Source organism: Microcebus murinus, chromosome 16, assembly GCF_040939455.1.
Source record: "Microcebus murinus isolate Inina chromosome 16, M.murinus_Inina_mat1.0, whole genome shotgun sequence".
Lineage (NCBI taxonomy): Eukaryota > Metazoa > Chordata > Mammalia > Primates > Cheirogaleidae > Microcebus > Microcebus murinus.
In genome coordinates this window covers 29,239,945-29,258,965 of record NC_134119.1, presented here as the reverse complement: position 1 = coordinate 29,258,965, position 19,021 = coordinate 29,239,945, and the positions used below count along the sequence as shown (strand labels likewise).

The 19,021-nt window shown below is 50.6% G+C and overlaps 1 protein-coding gene across 1 annotated transcript; it reads right to left on the bottom strand.

Annotated features, from left to right (window-relative positions):
- Nucleotides 1–14,398: 14,398 nt before the first annotated feature.
- On the bottom strand, nucleotides 14,399–15,671 carry ID1 (inhibitor of DNA binding 1). Its single transcript, XM_012755232.3, has 2 exons — nucleotides 15,114–15,671; nucleotides 14,399–14,872 (listed from the first exon to the last, which is right to left on the bottom strand). Exons 1-2 carry the CDS (start codon nucleotides 15,534–15,536, stop codon nucleotides 14,831–14,833), a joined length of 465 nt encoding a protein of 154 aa, XP_012610686.1. The 5' UTR covers nucleotides 15,537–15,671; the 3' UTR covers nucleotides 14,399–14,830.
- Between the last annotated feature and the right edge of the window lie 3,350 nt (nucleotides 15,672–19,021).

Genomic DNA, 19,021 nt, shown 5'->3' with positions numbered 1-19,021 from the left:
GGCCGAGGCGGGCGGATTGCTCGGTGTCAGGAGTTCGAAACCAGCCTGAGCAAGAGGTAGACCGGTCTCTACTATAAATAGAAAGAAATTAATTGGCCAACTAATATATATAGAAAAAAATTAGCCGGGCATGGTGGCGCATGCCTGTAGTCCCAGCTACTCGGGAGGATGAGGCAGAAGGATTGCTTGAGCCCAGGAGTTTGAGGTTGCTGTGAGCTAGGCTGACACCACGGCACTCACTCTAGCCTGGGCAACAAAACAAGACTCTGTCTCAAAAACAAAAAGAGAGAGAGAGAGAGACAAAGGCAAAGAAATGGGAGGAGGGGAAGGGGTGGGCTGGACCACCAGGCAGGCCTCCCAGGCCATGGTGAGGAACTCGGATTCCACTCTAAGGGAAATGGGAGGCAACCAAAGGTAAGAAGAGGAGCGATGTTGCTAAACGAAGCAGAGCAGTGTGAGTCAGTGTGGCCTGGGATTGTTAGTACGCTGACGGTGCACCGATGGGGAGGGCTGGGGGCCCCACTGTGGGCTGAGGACTGGGGCTTCCCAGGTCCCCGGGCTCTGGACCCATGAGGTGTGCCCAGCCCCCACTCCTCCGTCAGGGTTCCTGTAGCCCATAGGGACCGTTTCTGAAGGGAGGGGCTGGAGGCGGGAGATGAGTCTAGAGGGGCAGGGACTCAGAAGAAGGTGCTAGAGGGACCCTAGATTAGGCTGGATGCACATCACCTCCATTCTAGACACCTGGCAGCGACAGACACAAAACTTCAAGGAGGCAGCGAGGGGGTCTTCCCGAGTTCCGAGCGACCCCTGCCCCCAGCGCCCAGGACTGCCCGTGCGACTCCGGCGCCCTCTGGTGGTCGCTCCTGCGAGCTGCTCCTCCCCTTCCTCTAACCAAGGTAATCCCAGATTTGAGAGGCGCGGAAAGGCCCGCCTTGCGTCTTGGTCTCCCACCAGGGTGTCCTGGAAAGTAGCCCTATGACAGAGGACAGGGGAAGACCCTCCTCCAGGCAACCTGGGGGAGAGCGCGTGGGCAGGTGGCTGCACTGGAGTGAGTGGCCTGTGTCTATGTACGGCTCTACTGCTGCCACGCTGAGTGGCTGAGCGGCACCATTTCTGGGCCTCAGTTTCCCCATGTCTCCTCAGTTTCACAGCGCCTTCCACGGGAACGTATTTGGGGAACGCGATTCCGTTTTTCCCTGCCTTCTTCCACCCCCGCCTCTGTGGGAACTCCGGGCCCCAGGTGGGGAAGGATGCTGTGGAAAGGAACATCTGTGGGGGTGGGGGAGGCAGCCCCCGGGCAGCCCAGAGTAGAAACAGCCTGCAGGCTGCGGGGGCATCTTGAGGTCCTGCACCTGGGGACAGACGGACTCTCGTCACTCAGGCAGGGGTCCTCGGAGCCCAGCAACAGGTGTCTTCCCCTGGAGCCTCGTGGGCACAAAGGTGGAAGGGGGTCCAGATGGGCCCTACAGGCCACTCACCGCTGTGGGCCCTGTGTGTGAGTGCAGCCTGGACAGCTGCCACCGTGCAAACAGCAGGGATGGAGGTGAGAGCCTCCCGCCGGCCCTTGGGGGCAGCTCTCACTCACGCAGTCTGACATCCAAGGTCCCTCCTGCCGAACCTTCCAGAAGAAGTGAGGCGCACTCAGCGTCTCCTCCTCTCCCAGCACCCCAGCCGTGCTAGAACACTCACTCCCCGCTCCTCCCACGGCTGGCCTTGGCCTTTGTAACCGCTCTTCCCTCTGCTGAAACGCTCCTCTCCAGAGCAAGACTCATCGATTCCCACGCACCGGTCTCCATGTGAGAAAGCTGTACTGGGGCAGCACATCCGTCCTCTCCCCCACAGACCTAAGCTAACGTTTCTTAAAATTAATTCGTTAATCAATTAATTTTTTTGAGACAGCGATCCTCCTGCCTCAGCCTCCCAGGTAGCTGGGACTACAGGTGTGCGCCACCATGCCCAGCTGTTTTGTTTTTTAAAGACAGTCAAGTTTAGCAATGGGGAGTTGTATACCAACTAAAGTTCTGATAACCCACTATCGTTGGACCAGCGCTAAACTCTGTTTTATGAAGAAGTTTTATCAGGAATTGTGGCAATTTGTATTTTCAAAAAAGATAGCTTCAACAATAGCTCCAATTCCACATGCTTGTTTTACAACATGACCTCGGCACTACTGTCCATCGAGTGGTGGGATCTATGTCCCCCCTTCCTTGAACCTGGACTTACCTGTGACTGCTTTAAACAGTGAAATATGGTGAAAGTTGCTATATGACTCCCAACGATAAACATAAAAATGCGGTGTACTCTCGGAACACGCTTGGAACCCAGCCCCCCGTGCTGTGCAGAACCAAACTTGCCCATGTGGAGAGAACATATGGAGAGGTCATGTGTAGGTGTCCTGGCCGGTGGGCCAGCTGAGGTGCCAGCCTACAGCCAGCATCAACTTCTAGACACGTATATCTCCACATGATTCCAGCCCCAAGCCACTAAGTCCCTCGTAGCTCCTGAGTCTTCCCAGCTGAGGCCCCAGACTTCATGGGGCAGAGACAAGCCATCCCTGTTGTGCCCTTTCTCAGTCCCTGACCCGCAGAATCTGCAAGCACCAGACAGTCATTTTACACACTAAATTGTCAGGCAGTGAGTCATGCTGCAACAGTAACTGTGGAATGGTGGCGAAGTGTCATTTTGATTTCAGTATACCTGACTCCTCACCTGGCTCTCAGTTGTGTCAGAACGTGTTATGGGGCCCAGCATGGTGGCTCACACCTGTACCCCTAGCGCTATGGGAGGTGGAGGCAGGAGGATCACTTGAGCCCAGGAGTTTGAGGTTGCAGTGAGCTATGGTGACGCCACGGCACTCTAGAACCCAGTCAACAGAGCAAGACCCTGTCCCTAAATAAATAAATAAATAATTTATTTTTCCTCTTTAGACAAGGAAAAGTGCTGGGAAGGAAATAAATGTAAACTGAACAGGAGGGTACTTTCCATAGAGGTCATAGGAAGAATCCCTCTGAGGAGATAACATTTGAGCTAAAATTCGAAGGGCCATAGTTGGGGTTTGGGGTGTCAATATATAACATGTTCTTTTTTTTTTTTTTTTGAGATAGGTCTCGTTCTGTTGCCCAGGCTCTAGAGTGCAGTGGCGTCATCATGGCTCACTGCAATCTTGAACTCCTGCGCTCAAACCATCCTTTCATCTGGGACTACAGGCATGAGCCACCACTCCTGGCCTCTGCTGTTTCTTATTCTTTCTTTCTTTCTACTTGCTTTGGGTGTAATTTGCTCTTACAAATTTTGATATCTTCTAGTTTTATTTCCTTAAGTCAATTTAAAATATTTTCTAATTTTTCTTGAGACTCCTTCTCTGGCCCATGGGTTATTTGGAAGTATATTGCTTACCTTCTAAATATTAAGGGGTTATGAAGGTTATGAGGAGCTAATAAATAAACATTAAGGGGTTTCCAGATTTTTCAGTTCTTGATTTCTAGTTTCATTCCATTATGAACAGAGAACATATCATTTATATTTTAAAACATTTGTTAAGTGTAAAAGGTCCATAATATGGTCTACATTGGTACATGCACCATGCCAGGTCTCTTTTGGAGATTTTTCTGGCCAGTGTCGAGTACAGATAGTTTCTGATTTCCCAATTCAGATTGCCCCGAGTCTTCAGAAGTTGACTTCCGATGCCAGTGTACTTTCTACTGCTTTTTTTTTTTTTTGAGACAGAGTCTCGCTTGTTGTCCAGGCTAGAGTGAGTGCGTGGCGTCAGCCTAGCTCACAGCAATCTCAATCTCCTGGGCTCAAGTGATCCTGCTGCCTCAGCCTCCCGAGTAGCTGGGACTACAGGCATGCGCCACCATGCCCAGCTAATTTTATATATATATTAGTTGGCCAATTAATTTCTTTCTATTTATAGTAGAGACGGGGTCTCGCTCTTGCTCAGGCTGGTTTCAAACTCCGGACCTTGAGCAATCCGCCCGCCTCGGCCTCCCAGAGTGCTAGGATTACAGGCGTGAGCCACCGCGCCCGGCTTTGGTTTTTTTTTTTTTTGAGACAGAGTCTCGCTTTGTTGCCCAGGCTAGAGTGAGTGCCCTGGCGTCAGCCTAGCTCACAGCAACCTCAAACTCCTGGGCTCAAGCAATCCTCCTGCCTCAGCCTCCCAAGTAGCTGGGACTACAGGCATGCGCCACCATGCCCGGCTAATTTTTTCTATATATATTAGTTGGCCAATTAATTTCTTTCTATTTATAGTAGAGACGAGGTCTCGCTCTTGCTCAGGCTGGTTTCAAACTCCGGACCTTGAGCAATCCGCCCGCCTCGGCCTCCCAGAGTGCTAGGATTACAGGCGTAAGCCACCGAGTCTGGCCTCTACTGTTTACTTTTCAGAGTTCTTCCTTAAGTAATTGCATTTGTATTTGTCCGGAGTTTTTCATTGTAATATGCAGATAAGACAGGCTGTAGTACGCTTACTCCAGCTTAGCTTTCTATCTTTTCTCTTTTATGTTAATGACTTTTTTCCTTGTGAGATAATTTTAGATTCACAGAAGTTGTAAAATTGGCACAGGGAGTTTCTGTATGCTCTTTATTTCGCTTCCTCTTTTGTCAGCATCTCACATAATGATAGAACACTTATCAAAACTAAGAAATTAAGCTCCTCACCCCCTCTGTGTACTTCCACACATTCAGTACATTTCCTGTGTAGTGATTGTGTACAAAAATAAATCAGCCCTGGCCAGGTCCGGTGGCTCACACCTATAATCCTAGCACTCTGGGAGGCTGAGGTGGGAGGATGGCTCGAGGCCAGGAGGTGGAGACCAGCGTGAGCAAGAGCAAGATCCGTTTCTACTAAAAATAGAAAAAGTAGCCAGTAGCCAGGCGTCGTGGCATGCGCCTGTAATCATAGCACTCTGGGAGGCTGAGACGGGAGGATGGCTTGAGGCCAGGAGGTGGAGACCAGCCTGAGCAAGAGCAAGGCCCATCTCTACTAAAAATTGAAAAAGTAGCTGGGCATAGTGGCACGTGCCTGTAGTCCCAGCTACTCAGGAGGCTGAGGCAGGAGGATCCCTTGAGCCCAGGAGTTTGAGGTTGCTATGAGCTAGATTGTGTGGGTGCACTCTAGCCAGGGCGACAGAGCAAGATGCTGTCTCAAAACAAACAAAAGTAAGAAATTAACCTTGGTACATTCCTATGAACTGAAGTACAGAAGTGATTCAGATTTCATTTATTTTCCTATCATGGCCCCTTTCAGTTCTGGGATCCAATCCATTTAGTTGTCATATCTCCTTAGTGTCTTTCAATCTGTGACAGTTCCTCAGTTTTTCCTTCTTTTTCATGACCTTGACACTCTGGAAGAGTCCCTGTCAGGTATTTGGTAGAATGTCTATCAATTTGGATTCTTCTGAGGTTTTCTGACAACCAAATTGAGGTCATACATTATAGGGAAAAATGTCACATTCATTCTAGAGACAGAAAACATGGCAAGTAAACAAATAAGCATGACTGTTCTGGGTATATATTGCTCCATGACAAATTGCCACAAAACTTAGTGGCTTAACACAACAACTATTTTACTGTATCTCGCAGATTCTATGGGTCAAGAATTCAGGTGGGGCTTGGTTGAGTAATTCTGCTCCCTGTGGCTTCAACTGAGGTCGCCCAGTGGGACACAGTTGACTGATGGGCTCATCTGGAGGATCCAAGATAGCTTCACTCAGACATGAATGACTGCAAGGTTGCACTCAGCTGGCAGTGCCATCTGGAGTGCCTACACACGGCCTCTCCAGCATGGCTGTCCCATGGCAGTCAGATGGCTCACATGGCAGCTGCCTCCTCCAGAAACCAGACAGAAGCCTTGGAAGTCACATAGCGTCACTTTTGTTGTAATCCGTTGATCAAAGCAGTCACAAAAGCCCACCCAGGTTCATGGGAGAGGGGACCTAGGACCATCTTTTGATGGGAAGTGTCACAAAAAATTGTGGCCATTAAAAGAAAAAAAAGTGTCGTGAGGACAGTAAGCTGTTCTGTGCAACATGTCCACAGAGATTAAGTCACTTGCCCCAACAAATTGTCCACAATTACAGATGTGAATGGCGCTAAGAAGGAAACAAAAGGAGATGGGATGGTCAGGGAAGACCTCTCTGAGGAGGTGACGTTTGGGCTGATAACTTGAATGACATGAAGATCTGTGGGGTGTAGAATTTCAGGCAGCAAGCAAGACACATGCAAAGGCCCCCCCATGGCAGAAAGAAACTAGAAGGAACCAACTTGCCTGGAGGGTCATGATGGGGAGAGTTAGGCGAAGTGGGAGGGTGTAGGCAGAGAGTAGGACATATGTTCTAATGCCCCACCCCCAAAATCAGTTCCAAGGCTGTGACCTTAGCCCAGTAGGCTAGGGCTGAGGGACTCTGGGCAAGTCACTTAACCTCTCTGAGATTTCCTTTTCTTATCTCTAGGGTGAGTGTGCCTGGTTAAGTGGTATGTAAGGGACCTCCAAGTTAAAAATCTTCTGTTTAATCAAAATAGACTCCAGGCCGGGCGCGGTGGCTCACGCCTGTAATCCTAGCACTCTGGGAGGCCAAGGCGGGAGGATTGCTCGAGGTCAGGAGTTCGAAACCAACCTGAGCAAGAGCGAGACCCCCGTCTCTATTATAAATAGAAAGAAATTAATTGGCCAACTAATATATAGAGAAAAAAAATTAGCCGGGCATGGTGGCGCATGCCTGTAGTCCCAGCTACTTGGGAGGTTGAGGCAGGAGGATTGCTTGAGCCCAGGAGTTTGAGGTTGCCGTGAGCTAGGCTGATGCCACGGCACTCACTCTAGCCTGGACAACAAAGTGAGACTCTGTCTAAAAAAAAAAAAAAAAATAGACTCCAGTACAACACAGTAACATTTAAATTGTGTCCTGCTCCTTTTCACACATACTCCTTGGAGATGTGCAAGGCAGAGCAGCCCTGTTGATGACAGTGAAACCACAAAACCACCCAAAAATCCATCACAGGAGATTGGGAAAATAATCACGCAATGGGATACTACATGGCAGTGAAAATGAACAAACTTAGGCAACACACATCAACATGGGTGATGCTCACGTGATTCACATCTGCATGAGAAGATCAAGCTGCAGATCACTGCACGCAGCATGATTCTGTTTGTATGAAAGGCAAAACCAGATAAAACTAAGCAACAGATTGTTTAAGGATGCATACTGGTACCTCTATGGGAAAAAACAGAGGAACAAACAAGTAACAGAAAGTTCTGGACAGAGGTAGTGTCCTAAGCAGCACACAGGGGCTTCAAAAGAACTAATGTTGTTTCTTAAGCAGGGTGGCTGGAAATTAGTGTGCTTTTTATTATTATCTTTTTTTTTTTTTTTGAGACAGAGTCTCACTCTGTCTCCCAGGCTAGAGTGCCGTGACATCAGCCTAGCTCACAGCAACCTCAAACTCCTGGGCTCAAGCAATCCTGCTGCCTCAGCCTCTCTAGCAGCTGGGACTACAGGCATGCGCCATCGTGTCCGGCTAATTTTTTTCTATGTATTTTTAGTTGGCCAATTAATTTCTTTCTATTTATAGTAGAGACGGGGTCTCGCTCTTGCTCAGGCTGGTCTTGAACACCTGACCTTGAGCAATCCGCCTGCCTCAGCCTCCCAGAGTGCTAGGATTACAGGCGTGAGTATTATTGTCTTTAAACTCATACATTAGTAATATGTACTTTTTTGTAGGTATAATATATTTCACAATTCAAAAAAGTTTTTCAAGATTAGCCCAAGATCTCCTCCTTCTAAAGAGGAGGGAATGAGGCTCAGGGGGGATTGTCACACAGCAAGGAAGAGGAAAGAGGATGACAGAGTGGCTGAAAAGGTAGCTAAGGGAGGCCCTGATGAGACAGAGGCTGAGGGTGGAGATTTCTGGATTTGTCCCCTGCTGTGCACATGTACACAGAAACACTCTCCTACTATGCTCACAGCTCTGGCTGCAGCTCCCAGGATGTCCACCAGAGGCCGCCAAGGCAACAGTCGCCTCCGCTCGCACCCGAGTTTCTCGCCCGCGTTGATGCAGTCCCAGCTCTTCCCGGGAGAGGGCGCCAGTGGCCCGGGGAAGACCAGAGAGAGCAAGCGCCCGTGTTTGCTGGTGGGCAAAGTAGCCCAGCGCGCTGGCCCCACTTCGCAGCTCTTCCCTGCAGCTTAGAGATCATAGGCTCTCACACCCACTGCCTTCTGCAGTCATGTCTGCAAGTTTAGACCCTATTCTGTGCCCTCTGTAGATAAAGGGGAGTGTCTAGGTTTTGTGGGGCCTCTAGTGAAACGAACACAACTTTTTGCAAGTTTTGCAAAACACACAAAAACCATATGAACACATGGTGAGAGCTCTTTCCAGGTGAGGAGCCTTGAAGTTTTAAGCTTCAGTAATTTTCAGGTAAGTGCATCTCTGATTACACATATGCATATTTATTTACTGTCTATCTTCCACTAAGAATATAAGTTCCAAGAGGACAAGGATTTTTATCTGAATTTTTAGCTTCTACGGCCCGGTTCCTAGCATAGTGCAGTAGCTTTATAACTATTTGTTGCATGAATCCGTTGGGGCTGGTAGTTTTCCAGGTAGAGATGACAACAGCCTGACCTGGGGCTTAAGTAGTGCATGGGTTTGGGGTGTTATCACTGAAACCTCAAAACAATGAGTAGAACATTCATTTCAAAGCTGACAGCCAGGCAGGTGAAGCAAGTGCCCAATTAGAAGAGGCATTGGGGCTGGGCTCAGTGGCTCGCACCTGTAATCCTAGCACTCTGGGAGGCTGAGGCGGGAGGATCCCTTGAGCTCAGGAGTTCAAGACCAGTCTGAGCAAGAGCAAGACCCCATCTCTACTAAAAATAGAAAACTTAGCCAGATGTTGTGGCACACACCTGTAGTCCCAGTTACTTGGGAAGCCGAGGCAAGGAGGATCACTTGAGTCCAGGAGTTTGAGGTTGCAGTGAGCTATGATCATGCCACTGCACTGTCTCAAAAAAAAAAAAAAAAAGAAAGAAAAACAAAAGAAAGAAGTGGCACTGGGCTTAGAACCTGCTTCTGCCTCACCTCACCCCCTCTTGGCCCCCAGCCACTATCCTCCTGGTAAGCCCCCTTGCACAAGGCCCTGATGCAACGCTGTATGGCCTCGGGCAGCCCTCTTGGGGGCAGCGCTGGGAAGGAGGTTTTGCAAGAGTTGGGACAGGAAGCAGTACCACCCAGGGTGGGGCGGGGAGATAAGAGTGCCCTGCCCCCTCCCTGGGCTCCTCCTGGCCTTCTGGTTTCCTCTTTCCTTCCCTTTCCGGGAAAGTGGTGCCTGCCCACACCCTAGCCCCAGCCTCGCCCAGCCCCTGGCCTGGCCCTGTGACTCACCACCTTTCACTCTGGCAGCCAGGCTAGGATCTGAGGCCTGCCTCCCACTGGAAGCCCTGCTGTGTGTGACCCTGGGCTGCAGGGAGCCCAAGCTGGCTGGCAGGTCCTCATACTCAGTAAGAGTGACTGGCATGAAGAAAAGTTCTAGGACTGGGCCCTGGACTCACGGGACACATTGTGGGGGAATCCAGTGGCACCCCCCACCCATCAAGCCAGCTTCTAGGTCCAGATGACTCAGACTGGCAGGTGTTAAGGTTGGTGTTTGTGTGTGAAGCATCCTTGACCCCTGGGGAGTGGGGAGGTGCCTCCAGGACAGAACCAGACCTATCCACAGAGTTTGGTTGTTTTTTACCTGGCTTAAGACCTGTGCCTAGGCCGGGTGAGATGGCTCACGCCTGTAATCCTAGTACTCTGGAAGGCCAAAGCTGGAGAATTGCCTGAGCTCAGAGGTTTGAGACCAGCCTGAGCAAGAGTGACACCCCATCTCTACTAAAAACAGAAAAATTAGCTGGGAGTGGTGGCGAATGCCTGTAGTCCCAGTTACTTGGGAAGCTGAGGCAGGAGGATTGCTTGAGCTCAGGAAGTTTGAGGTTGCTATGAGCCCAGGTGACAGAGTGAGGTTTCATCTTTCATCTCAAAAAAAAAAAAAAAAAAAGACCTGTGCCTAGCTATGTGACCAGTCCCCTCAGAACCAGGTCACACAGGACCTGGCCCCAGACCTCTAAGAGTTGGAAAGAGCAGACCAAATTTCCATCTTTCCAGGCTCTGATTAGATTTTTTTTTGAGACTGAGTCTCACTCTGCTGCCCAAGCTAGAGTGCTGTGGCGTCAGCCTAGCTCACAGAAACCTCAAACTCCTGGGCTCAAGCAATCCTACTGCCTCAGCCTCCCTCAGCCTGGGTCTACAGGCATGTGCCAACATGCCGGGCTAATTTTTTCTATATATTTTTAGTTGGCCAATTAATTTCTTTCTGTTTTTAATAGAGATGGGGTCTCGCTCTTGCTCAAGCTGGTTTACAACTCCTGATCTTGAGCGATCCACTGGCCTCAGCCTCACAGAGTGCTAGGATTACAGGCGTGAGCCACCGCGCCCAGCTAGATATTTTTAAAGTTAAGAAATGCCAAAAAAAAAAAGAAATGCCAAAATGTGGGTTGCAGAAATTGTGATATGTTTATATGTCTTGCATGTATCTGGTTTATGCTTTTAAAAAATATATAATGACCAGGTATGGTTTTAATTGGAAATAGGACAAAAGGCTAAATTGGACATACTTGGGAACATGAAGCCCCTCAAGCCTAAGGGTTGTTCAGGCCTGATTTTTGGAAAGTCCTCTAAATTAGTGTCCCAGTGTGACTTTGGGTGGGTCCCCTCACCTCTCCGCTGCCTTCCTTTTCATCCGAAAAGTAGTAAAAATATCAATGGGCCCACACGCCTGATAGGGCTGTGGAGACAATCCCCTTAGTAAGGGCTCAAAACACTTTATTCTAGCATTTACTAAGTACCTACCATGAGCCAGTTAGGATGCTAAACTTTTTAATGTGCATCAGTTCAACTGATCCTTGAGGCCCAGGTTCTGAGGCCCATTCTCCAGATGAGAAAACAGAGGCTCAGATGGGCGAAGTAATGTGCATCAAGGCTCATTCTGGCCAGGTGTAGTGGCTTGGGCCGTAATCCTAGCACTTTGGGAGGCAGAGGCAGGCAGTGAGAGGATCCCTTGAGGCCAACGGTTGAAGACCCATCTGGGCAGTGCAGTGAAACCCCGGTTTCCACAAAAATTAGCCTGGTGGGGTGGCGGGCACCTCTAATCCTACCTACTCAGGAGGCTGAGGCAGGAGGATCGCCTGAGCTCAGCAGTTTGAGGTTGCTGTGAGCACTACGGCAGTCCAGCCTGGCGACAGAGCAACACCGCCTTTTTTAAAAATAAAAGGCAGATTCTAAGACAGTAGTGTTCTACCTGCCTTCCTACTAAAATGTTAGACTATTACTGTTACTATTATTATTCATATGAGCGCCGGCCTCATTAAGGTTCTGAGGATTTTAAATGAATTGATATTTTAAAGAGCGTAGCATAGTGCTTCGCACAGAATGAGAGCTCTATTAGTGTTTGTTAAATAAGACAAAAAAAAAAAATACTTCGGGTCTCAGGCCCACGGCCCTGGAAAGGCAGGGTGCGGTGCCCAAGTGGGCACTGGTGTTTCTGTGCTGGTGTTCCTCTGTCTTTTGCACCCCGGCTCTCGGCTGCGCCCCGTCCAGGAAGGGTTAAGGCGTTAATGATTTCCAAAGGAGCTGGGTTCAGTGCTCTCCGCACACGCGCGCGCACACACACACGCACACACACACACAGCCTCCGTCCCCCCGCCCGCGAGGCCCGAGCCTCTTATGCAAGCCGCCGGCGCCCGCCGGTTCCCAGGCCCCGCTGCAGCTGCGGGCGGAGGGGCAGGGCGGGGGCGGCGCGCTGTTTGTCTAGCGCGGCCGTGCCAAAGACGGCGGGCCCCAGACAGCCAGGCGCCTCCGTACACCTGGGGATGCTCAGGTTAAATAGCTCCGCATTCCTCGGGCCCAGCTGATGGAAACGCTCCCAGGCCGCCGCCGAGCCGGCCTCCAGATGGGCTGGGCCCGGGCCAAAGGGGAAAAGAGGGAAACGTGGAATCCAGAGTGTGCCTGAATGGCGGGGGCGGGGGCCGGGCCCGCCGCAGCCCCTTCCTCCCCGGGAAGAAGGCCCTGCAGTGTAGGGGTGCGCGCGGGGGACCCGCCCGCGTCCCCGTGGGTGGGCTTGCAGGCGGGGGGCCCGCGCGTGGGAGGGAGTGGGTGCACATGTGTGCCTCCGGGGACACTCCTGAGGACACACAGGCGTCAATTAATAATGACTATTTATAACTATCAAACACACCGGCCCAGGCACTGTGCTAAACGCTTCGTTGGATTTATTTCATTTATTCTGTACTGCGGTGCTATGCGGTTAGCACCCATAAACGGCGGCGGGGCGGGGGCCGGGGGACATAATTTACCCACAAATACTGTGTTTTTTGGTAAAGTCCATAAAGTGCTTGAGGAGGCGGTGGTACCTGGCTTAAGGTTAGTACTCAATAAATAACCTTTTAAAAAAAAAAAAAAAACAACCACCTTAATTTTAACTTGATTTTGCCCATCCCCTCTCACAGATTGTTTCTGCTGCTGTAAGACTGGGATCGGAATCCTGCCTTTAGCCCACATGAAACCCTTTATGTAAAGAGTTGCCGACCTAAAAGGAAGAAGTTGAGGCAAAATTAATGCAAGTAGAGAGTTATTTGGGCCAAGCGTGGTGAGCATTGCAACCGGGAGCATAGATTTAAGTTGCCCTGATTAGCAACGGTTACAAGTGCATTTTTAAAGGCCAAAAAGGGGGACAGGACGTGGGCCTGAAATTCTCCTTGGTTTACAGAAATAACATTGATTAGTGATTGGCTATACATTGTTAAGCTAAAGAGGATTATAGTGTCAGGTGTGGCATTGTTAGGTTAATTTATAGCTATTTGTGGCATTAGCAAGTAGTTTCAGGAGATGAATACACAGCTCAAACGGGAGAGTAGGTTGTGAAGATTGAGGTCTCTGAGCTTGATAATTAAAAGGACTTACATTTCCTCAGATAAAAGTTTTCTTTTCTCAGGCTCCTGGTGCTAGGTTGCTATTTATTTTATTCTATTTTGTTTATTAACAAAATGTATTAATAGTCCTTACCCCCTCTGAGATAAGCTCTTTGCCCTTTCTGAGACTCAGTTTCTCTATATATACTACATGGGAGTTGACCTGGCAGGGACACTGGTTGGTGTCCCTGGGGTCTAATAACTGCCCAGGGAGTTGGTATTGAACTTTTGAGGAAAGGTTTGTCCAAACACAGCTGCCCCCACCTTCACCCCAGACCTGCAGAGGCCCAGGAGTGCCAACCAGCTTACAGAACAATTATACACACAGAAACTCAAGTGTGGCCCCCAGACACACAAACCCATCCATCACCCCAGCCCCATGCAGAGATGCCCACAGTGCATTTAGGCAGAACATACAAGCCCAAACAGCTGGAGGTTGCACTTACCTGCAGAACACATGTGCTCACACTTACCCTTCTGCACACCCCCAAGCATATCCTTATTTACACCCCCAGGCCTGTACGTGAATAGACCCAGTCCCATGGTGCTGGTGGGGGACTGCCAGTTCACTCATGTTATAGACACAGGCCCAGGCATTCATACTCACTCCCTGTGGGTACAAACCCACATACATGTCCAGGCAGATAGGCCCTTGCCAACGACACCTTTTTCCTGCTCAGGAGCTGGGGACCAGAGACTCACCCACTCCTCAGAGCCCACGCATTAGCCTTGGGGGAAAAGAGGTTTGTTTTAGCTGCTGGCAGATCCAGGCCAGGGAGAGGGGGCTGAGTCTGGACCCAGAGCAGGTGGCCCAGCAGCTGTGCCCAGTCTGGCCCTGCCAACTTGCTCACCCACTTGGACAAGCCAGGAGCCCCAGGGCAGGCAGCTTGCTGAGATCCAGTGAGGTGGCCCATAGGGGGAGGTGCCTCCTACTAGGGAATGGGGTGACAGAACTGCTGCCCCAGACAAGCCATGACCCTGGGCAAATCCCTTTCCACTGGATCTCACTTCCCACCTCTTGGCAAGAACTGGGTGGTCCAGTAACCTGGTTCTCCGACCTAAAAGGCTAGTTCAATACTTCCCAACTCAGAGGGAGCCTGGGCAGGTTCATCTGCATTTTAACAACCTCCCCAGGTGATCCAAATGGTCCAGTGATCGCTTTGAGAAACCCTAGAGGTCTAGAGTATTTAATTTTATGACACCGCGGAGCAGGGAAATGGTCAGGGATGGGGGAAAGAATAGACTTTAAAGACACCGGAAACACTCATTCAGGCCGGTAAAAGCGACAGTCCAGATGTGACCCTCCAGTTCCCCTCCTCCCAGCACCAGCTGTGAAGCGTGTCAGGGGTCAACCCCCGGCCCAGGCCCCTCCCCTCGATCCAAGAAGTCACTGCAACTTTACCACCCAAGTATTTGTTTAATAACAACAACAACAACAACAAAAGCACCCCCACAGAACTATTGTAAAACAATATTCTCAGTCGGTGATCATTGTAATATACAATACAAAGCGATTTCCTCAGAAATCTGAGAAGCACCAAACGTGACCATTTTTTAAAATGTCTGCTTTTCAAAAAATAGAAACACACGGGGGGACTCCCCCCAAGTCTCTGGTGGCTCGTCAGTGTGGCAAAGGAGGGTCACAGCCTCTCCTCGTCAGTCCACCAGCGCCGGGCCAGATCCAGCAAGGGCCCAATGGCCACCGGGTGTCGTTTGCCCCCAGCTCCGGCGAGGCGCTCGGGTGGATCTTCGGATCTTCGGTGGGTCGGAGAGCACTTATTCCTCCTGCCCCCCAAGGGCTGGGATGTGCCGGTCCCTGAGGGAGCGCTTCAGCGACACAAGATGCGATCGTCCGTTGGAACACATGCCGCCTGTGAAAACAAGAGAAAGGTGAGCTGGGCAGGTTGGAGGGGACAACGCCGCGAGCGCAACAGCCCCCCCACTTTCCCCACGAGACACGATGGGGGAGCGTTTTCCAGTCTCCATGGGCATCCCTGCAAAGCCAGGTGCCTGCAAGGATGGGACGGACACAGTCCAAGTACCGCCCTCCCTCTCTGGCCTCAGTTTCCCCATCGGCGGGAGGATGATCTAGTGCTCCAATTCGGACCTCACCTCGGCTGCCAGAGCGCTGATCTCGCCGTTGAGGGTGCTGAGCGGAGCCCGCACGGGCAGCCCGCGCCCCGCGGGGGTCCCGACTTCGGATTCGGAGTTCAGCTCCAACTGCAGGTCTCTGATGTAGTCGATGACGTGCTGGAGGATCTCCACCTTGCTCACCTTGCGGTTCTGGGGCAAGGTGGGCACCAGCTCCTTGAGGCGCGAGTAGCAGCCGTTCATGTCGTAGAGCAGCACGTTCACCTGCTGCTCGTCCAGCAGGGTGGGCAGGCGCGCCCCGGCGCCGCCCGCGCAGCGCGAGATGGCCACGCTCTGCTCCGACAGGCAGCGCACCACCTCGCCCGCGCCGCCCGCGGTCTTGCCCGCCTTCAGCGCGCAGCTGGGGCCCGCGGCGGCCGCGGCGCTGCCACTGGCGACCTTCATGATTCTGCCAACGGGGTAAAACAAGAAAAGCGGACGGAGAAGACGGGAGCCGGCACGCCAGAAAAGAAACGGAGCACAGGAAGACGATCGCACACTGCAGGAGAGGAGCGCCACAGCCGGTCTTTTATAGAGAAGGGGGCGCACCTCCCAAGGGGCGGGCTCAGAACGTTCAAAAGCAGCCAATAGGCGGTCTGGAGGCGTGGTCTCGCGCGCACTTGGGCCCCGCCTCCAGCTCGACTAGAGCACCCTCGCGCTGGAGGAAAGGAGACCCGAGTTTCAAGAACAGAGAGGGTGGGTGGGAGAGCACGGGGCCCGGCGGCTAGTGGAGGCGAGGGCTGCCCTGGGCTCTTCAGGAAGGAGGCAAGGAAGCTAAGCCGGTATTGCCCGTAACAGAAAGATCTCAGGGATCAGTTTTCCCATGTTCACTTTCTCATCTCTTCAGCTCCATTTTACAGATGAGAGAAACTGAGGCTCGGACGGAGAAGCAGCTGGCTCTGGGTCGCCCAGAGAGCCCGTGACTAGAGCCTGGGTTTCTGGACCCTCTTGGAAGATTACCTCTCGGACCCTGGTCCCCAAAATTTAAAGCGGACCCTGTTTTACACCCCGCTCCTGGTGGCTGGTCTCCCTTTCCCAATTCCCAGAGAATGTTGCTGTTAGTGTTTTGGGGACCAGGGGTGGGAACAACTAATTTGGTAAAATCTTGCAAGGTTGGGGGCTGGGACCTGAAGTAGATAGAAGGGGCGCAGTGAAGCGGGGCTGCATCTGATTCTACGCTAAATTTGCAGCCTTGCAAAAATTCCCTAAATTGCAGCAACTAGTGATTTTTTAACTTCTCTCCCTTTTTTGGCTGGACTTTTTTTTTCCCTCAAAGACCTCGGAGCAGGGTCTCCCTCCCACGGCGCGGCAGCTGCGGAGCTAAAGTCTACCCCCTCTTCCCGGGCCGGTCTGTGTCAGCGTCTGAACAAGCGGCTCAGACCGTTAGACGCCAGGCCCGTGACGTCACCCATTCATAAAACCCGGACGGCCTGTCAGGCTGGCGCCGCGCGGGCGGTCGCCATGGAGACGGCAAACTGGGCTAGCGCTTTCCCTTGCTGCCCCAGCCTGTCACCTGCAGACCCCGGGCGGGAGGCCTGGGAATGCGCTCCTTGCGGGAGCAGTCGCTGGGCAAGGGTCATCTTACCTCTGTCCCACACCTGCAAGCCACCGACACCCCAGCTTGGACCGCTTGGGAATTTTCTTCACCGCTCCTCCCCGCCCTAGCCGCCCCCCTCTCGAGCCTGGGGAAAGAGGCGTGAGTTCCTATTCCAGCTCTGCTGCTAGGTGAATTTAGGTGAGTCCCATGCTCTAAGCCCTAATATTTAAGGCTCGTATTTGAATAATAATAATCATCGTCGTCACAAACGTGGCCATTTATTGAATTCTTCATGCCAGGCACTGTATGAAAAGTCTGTCCTTACTATCTTCTGTAGCCCTTTCCACACCTGTAAAGAGAGGCACCATATGGTTTTTTATACAAAGGAGGAAACTGAGGCTCAAAAAGCCTCCCCAAAGCCACAGTTGTTGTAATGGCTGCATTATTATAAAAAGGGCACATTATTGTATTGCAGCCCCTTCCTGCCAAGGGCAGGCAATCTGACTCCAGAGCCATAGACATGCCATAGGTGGGGAAACTGAGGTTCAAACTGGTCCCAAGGCCACGTGATATTAGCAAGGGTAAAATACTGTGCTCATATAAGAGAGGGTGTTATTATGGTCCCTCTTACCCCCAATGATTATTTCACTGGATATCAGCAGGTTCTCTTTTCACACAGAAGTTTAGAGGAGGAAACAGAAAACCGGGAGAACTGATCAGCGAGACCAGCTTCGAAAGAGAGAGACACCATTAATTCATTAGTTAGACTCCCCATCCCCTTAGCACACCCCCAAAGTCTCCAAGCTCCCTAGGCCTTGTTTAGCAATCTTCTAATGACGGGCAAGAACATTTTCCTGCTGAAAAGAATTGCTGAAGATTTGGATGGTCAACAAGAGGAAATTAGAATGTTAACTCATCGCTGGGGGTTTATTAATTGACTCAGCAGTTCTGCTTGCTGCAACCAATTCCAGAGAATCCAACACAGAGAAGCCAAGACAGACGTCTGTCTGCTGGAGGATGTACATTGCGAGCTATTAGCAAGGGGAGAAATGGAAATCACCTAAATGGCTATCCACAGTGACATTACATAAACTATGAATGGAACATCAGTGCTGTGGCCTCCCTATGCAGTAGCTGGGAATTGTGGCTCTGAGAGAGAACTTGATCTTGCTGTTAGTGGAAAAGGCAAGTGACGGATGGGTGACCATGGACCTCTTATACGTAACAAAGCCAACACACTGCTCCTGCGTATACATGTGTCCAGAAATTTATTTAAAACGAGCGAAAATTATGCTGTGATAAAGAACTCAAACACAGTACTGTGTGATTTCTCTCATATAAGGTGCTAGAGCAGGCCAGCCACGGTGGCTTCACACCTGTAATCCTAGCACTCCGGGAGGCAGAGGCCGGTGGATCATTTGAGATCAGGAGTTCTGAGCAAGAGCAAAACCCCCGTCTCTACTAAAAAAATAGAAAGAAATTAGCTGGAAAACCAAAAATATATAGAAAAAATGAGCCGGGCATGGTGGTGCATGCCTGTAGTCCCAGCTACTTGGGAGACTGAGGCAGAAGATTTGCTTGAGCCCAGGAGTTGGAGGTTGCTGTGAGCTAGGGTGATGCCACAGCACTCTAGCCTGGGCAACAGAGTGAGACTCTGTCTCAAAAAAAAAAAAAAAAAAAGAAAGAAAAGAAAGTTATAGAGCAGGCACAACTAATCTATAGGGAAAGAAATCAGAATGGTAGTTGCCTCTGGGAGTGGAGGGTGGGAGTTGTCAGGGACGGCATGTGAGGGAACTTTCTGGATGGTGGAAGTGTTTCCTGTAGTGATAAGGTGTGGGTTACTCCATGTATGAATTAGTCAAAACACACAGAATTATATACTTTTGTGCATTTCATTGTATTTAAATTGTACCTCAATAAAATTATTAGAAGGCCAAAAGAGTGGGGGTGACAAACACTAATAGGAAGTGAGAGGGGAAGGAGGACAGTGTGCGGTAGGAATTTCACTTTTATGTTCACATAGGTACAGGTCGCCTGAGGTATCCATGGGGGGTGGTTCCAGGACCCCCTCGGATACCAAAATCCACAGATGCTCGAGTCCTTAATGTAAAATTGTGTAGGATTTGTCTGTGATGTGTGTGCATCCTTTGGTATACTTTAAATCATCTCTGATTACTTACACCTACTACAATGTAAATGGTATGTAAATAGTTGTTATAGTGTATTGTTTAAGGAATAATGAGAAGAAAAGTCTGAATATGTTCAATAGAGATGTCATTTTTTTTGGAATATTTTCCATCTGAGGTTGGTTGAATCCATTGATGTAGAAGCCACAGATACGGAGGCCAAATGT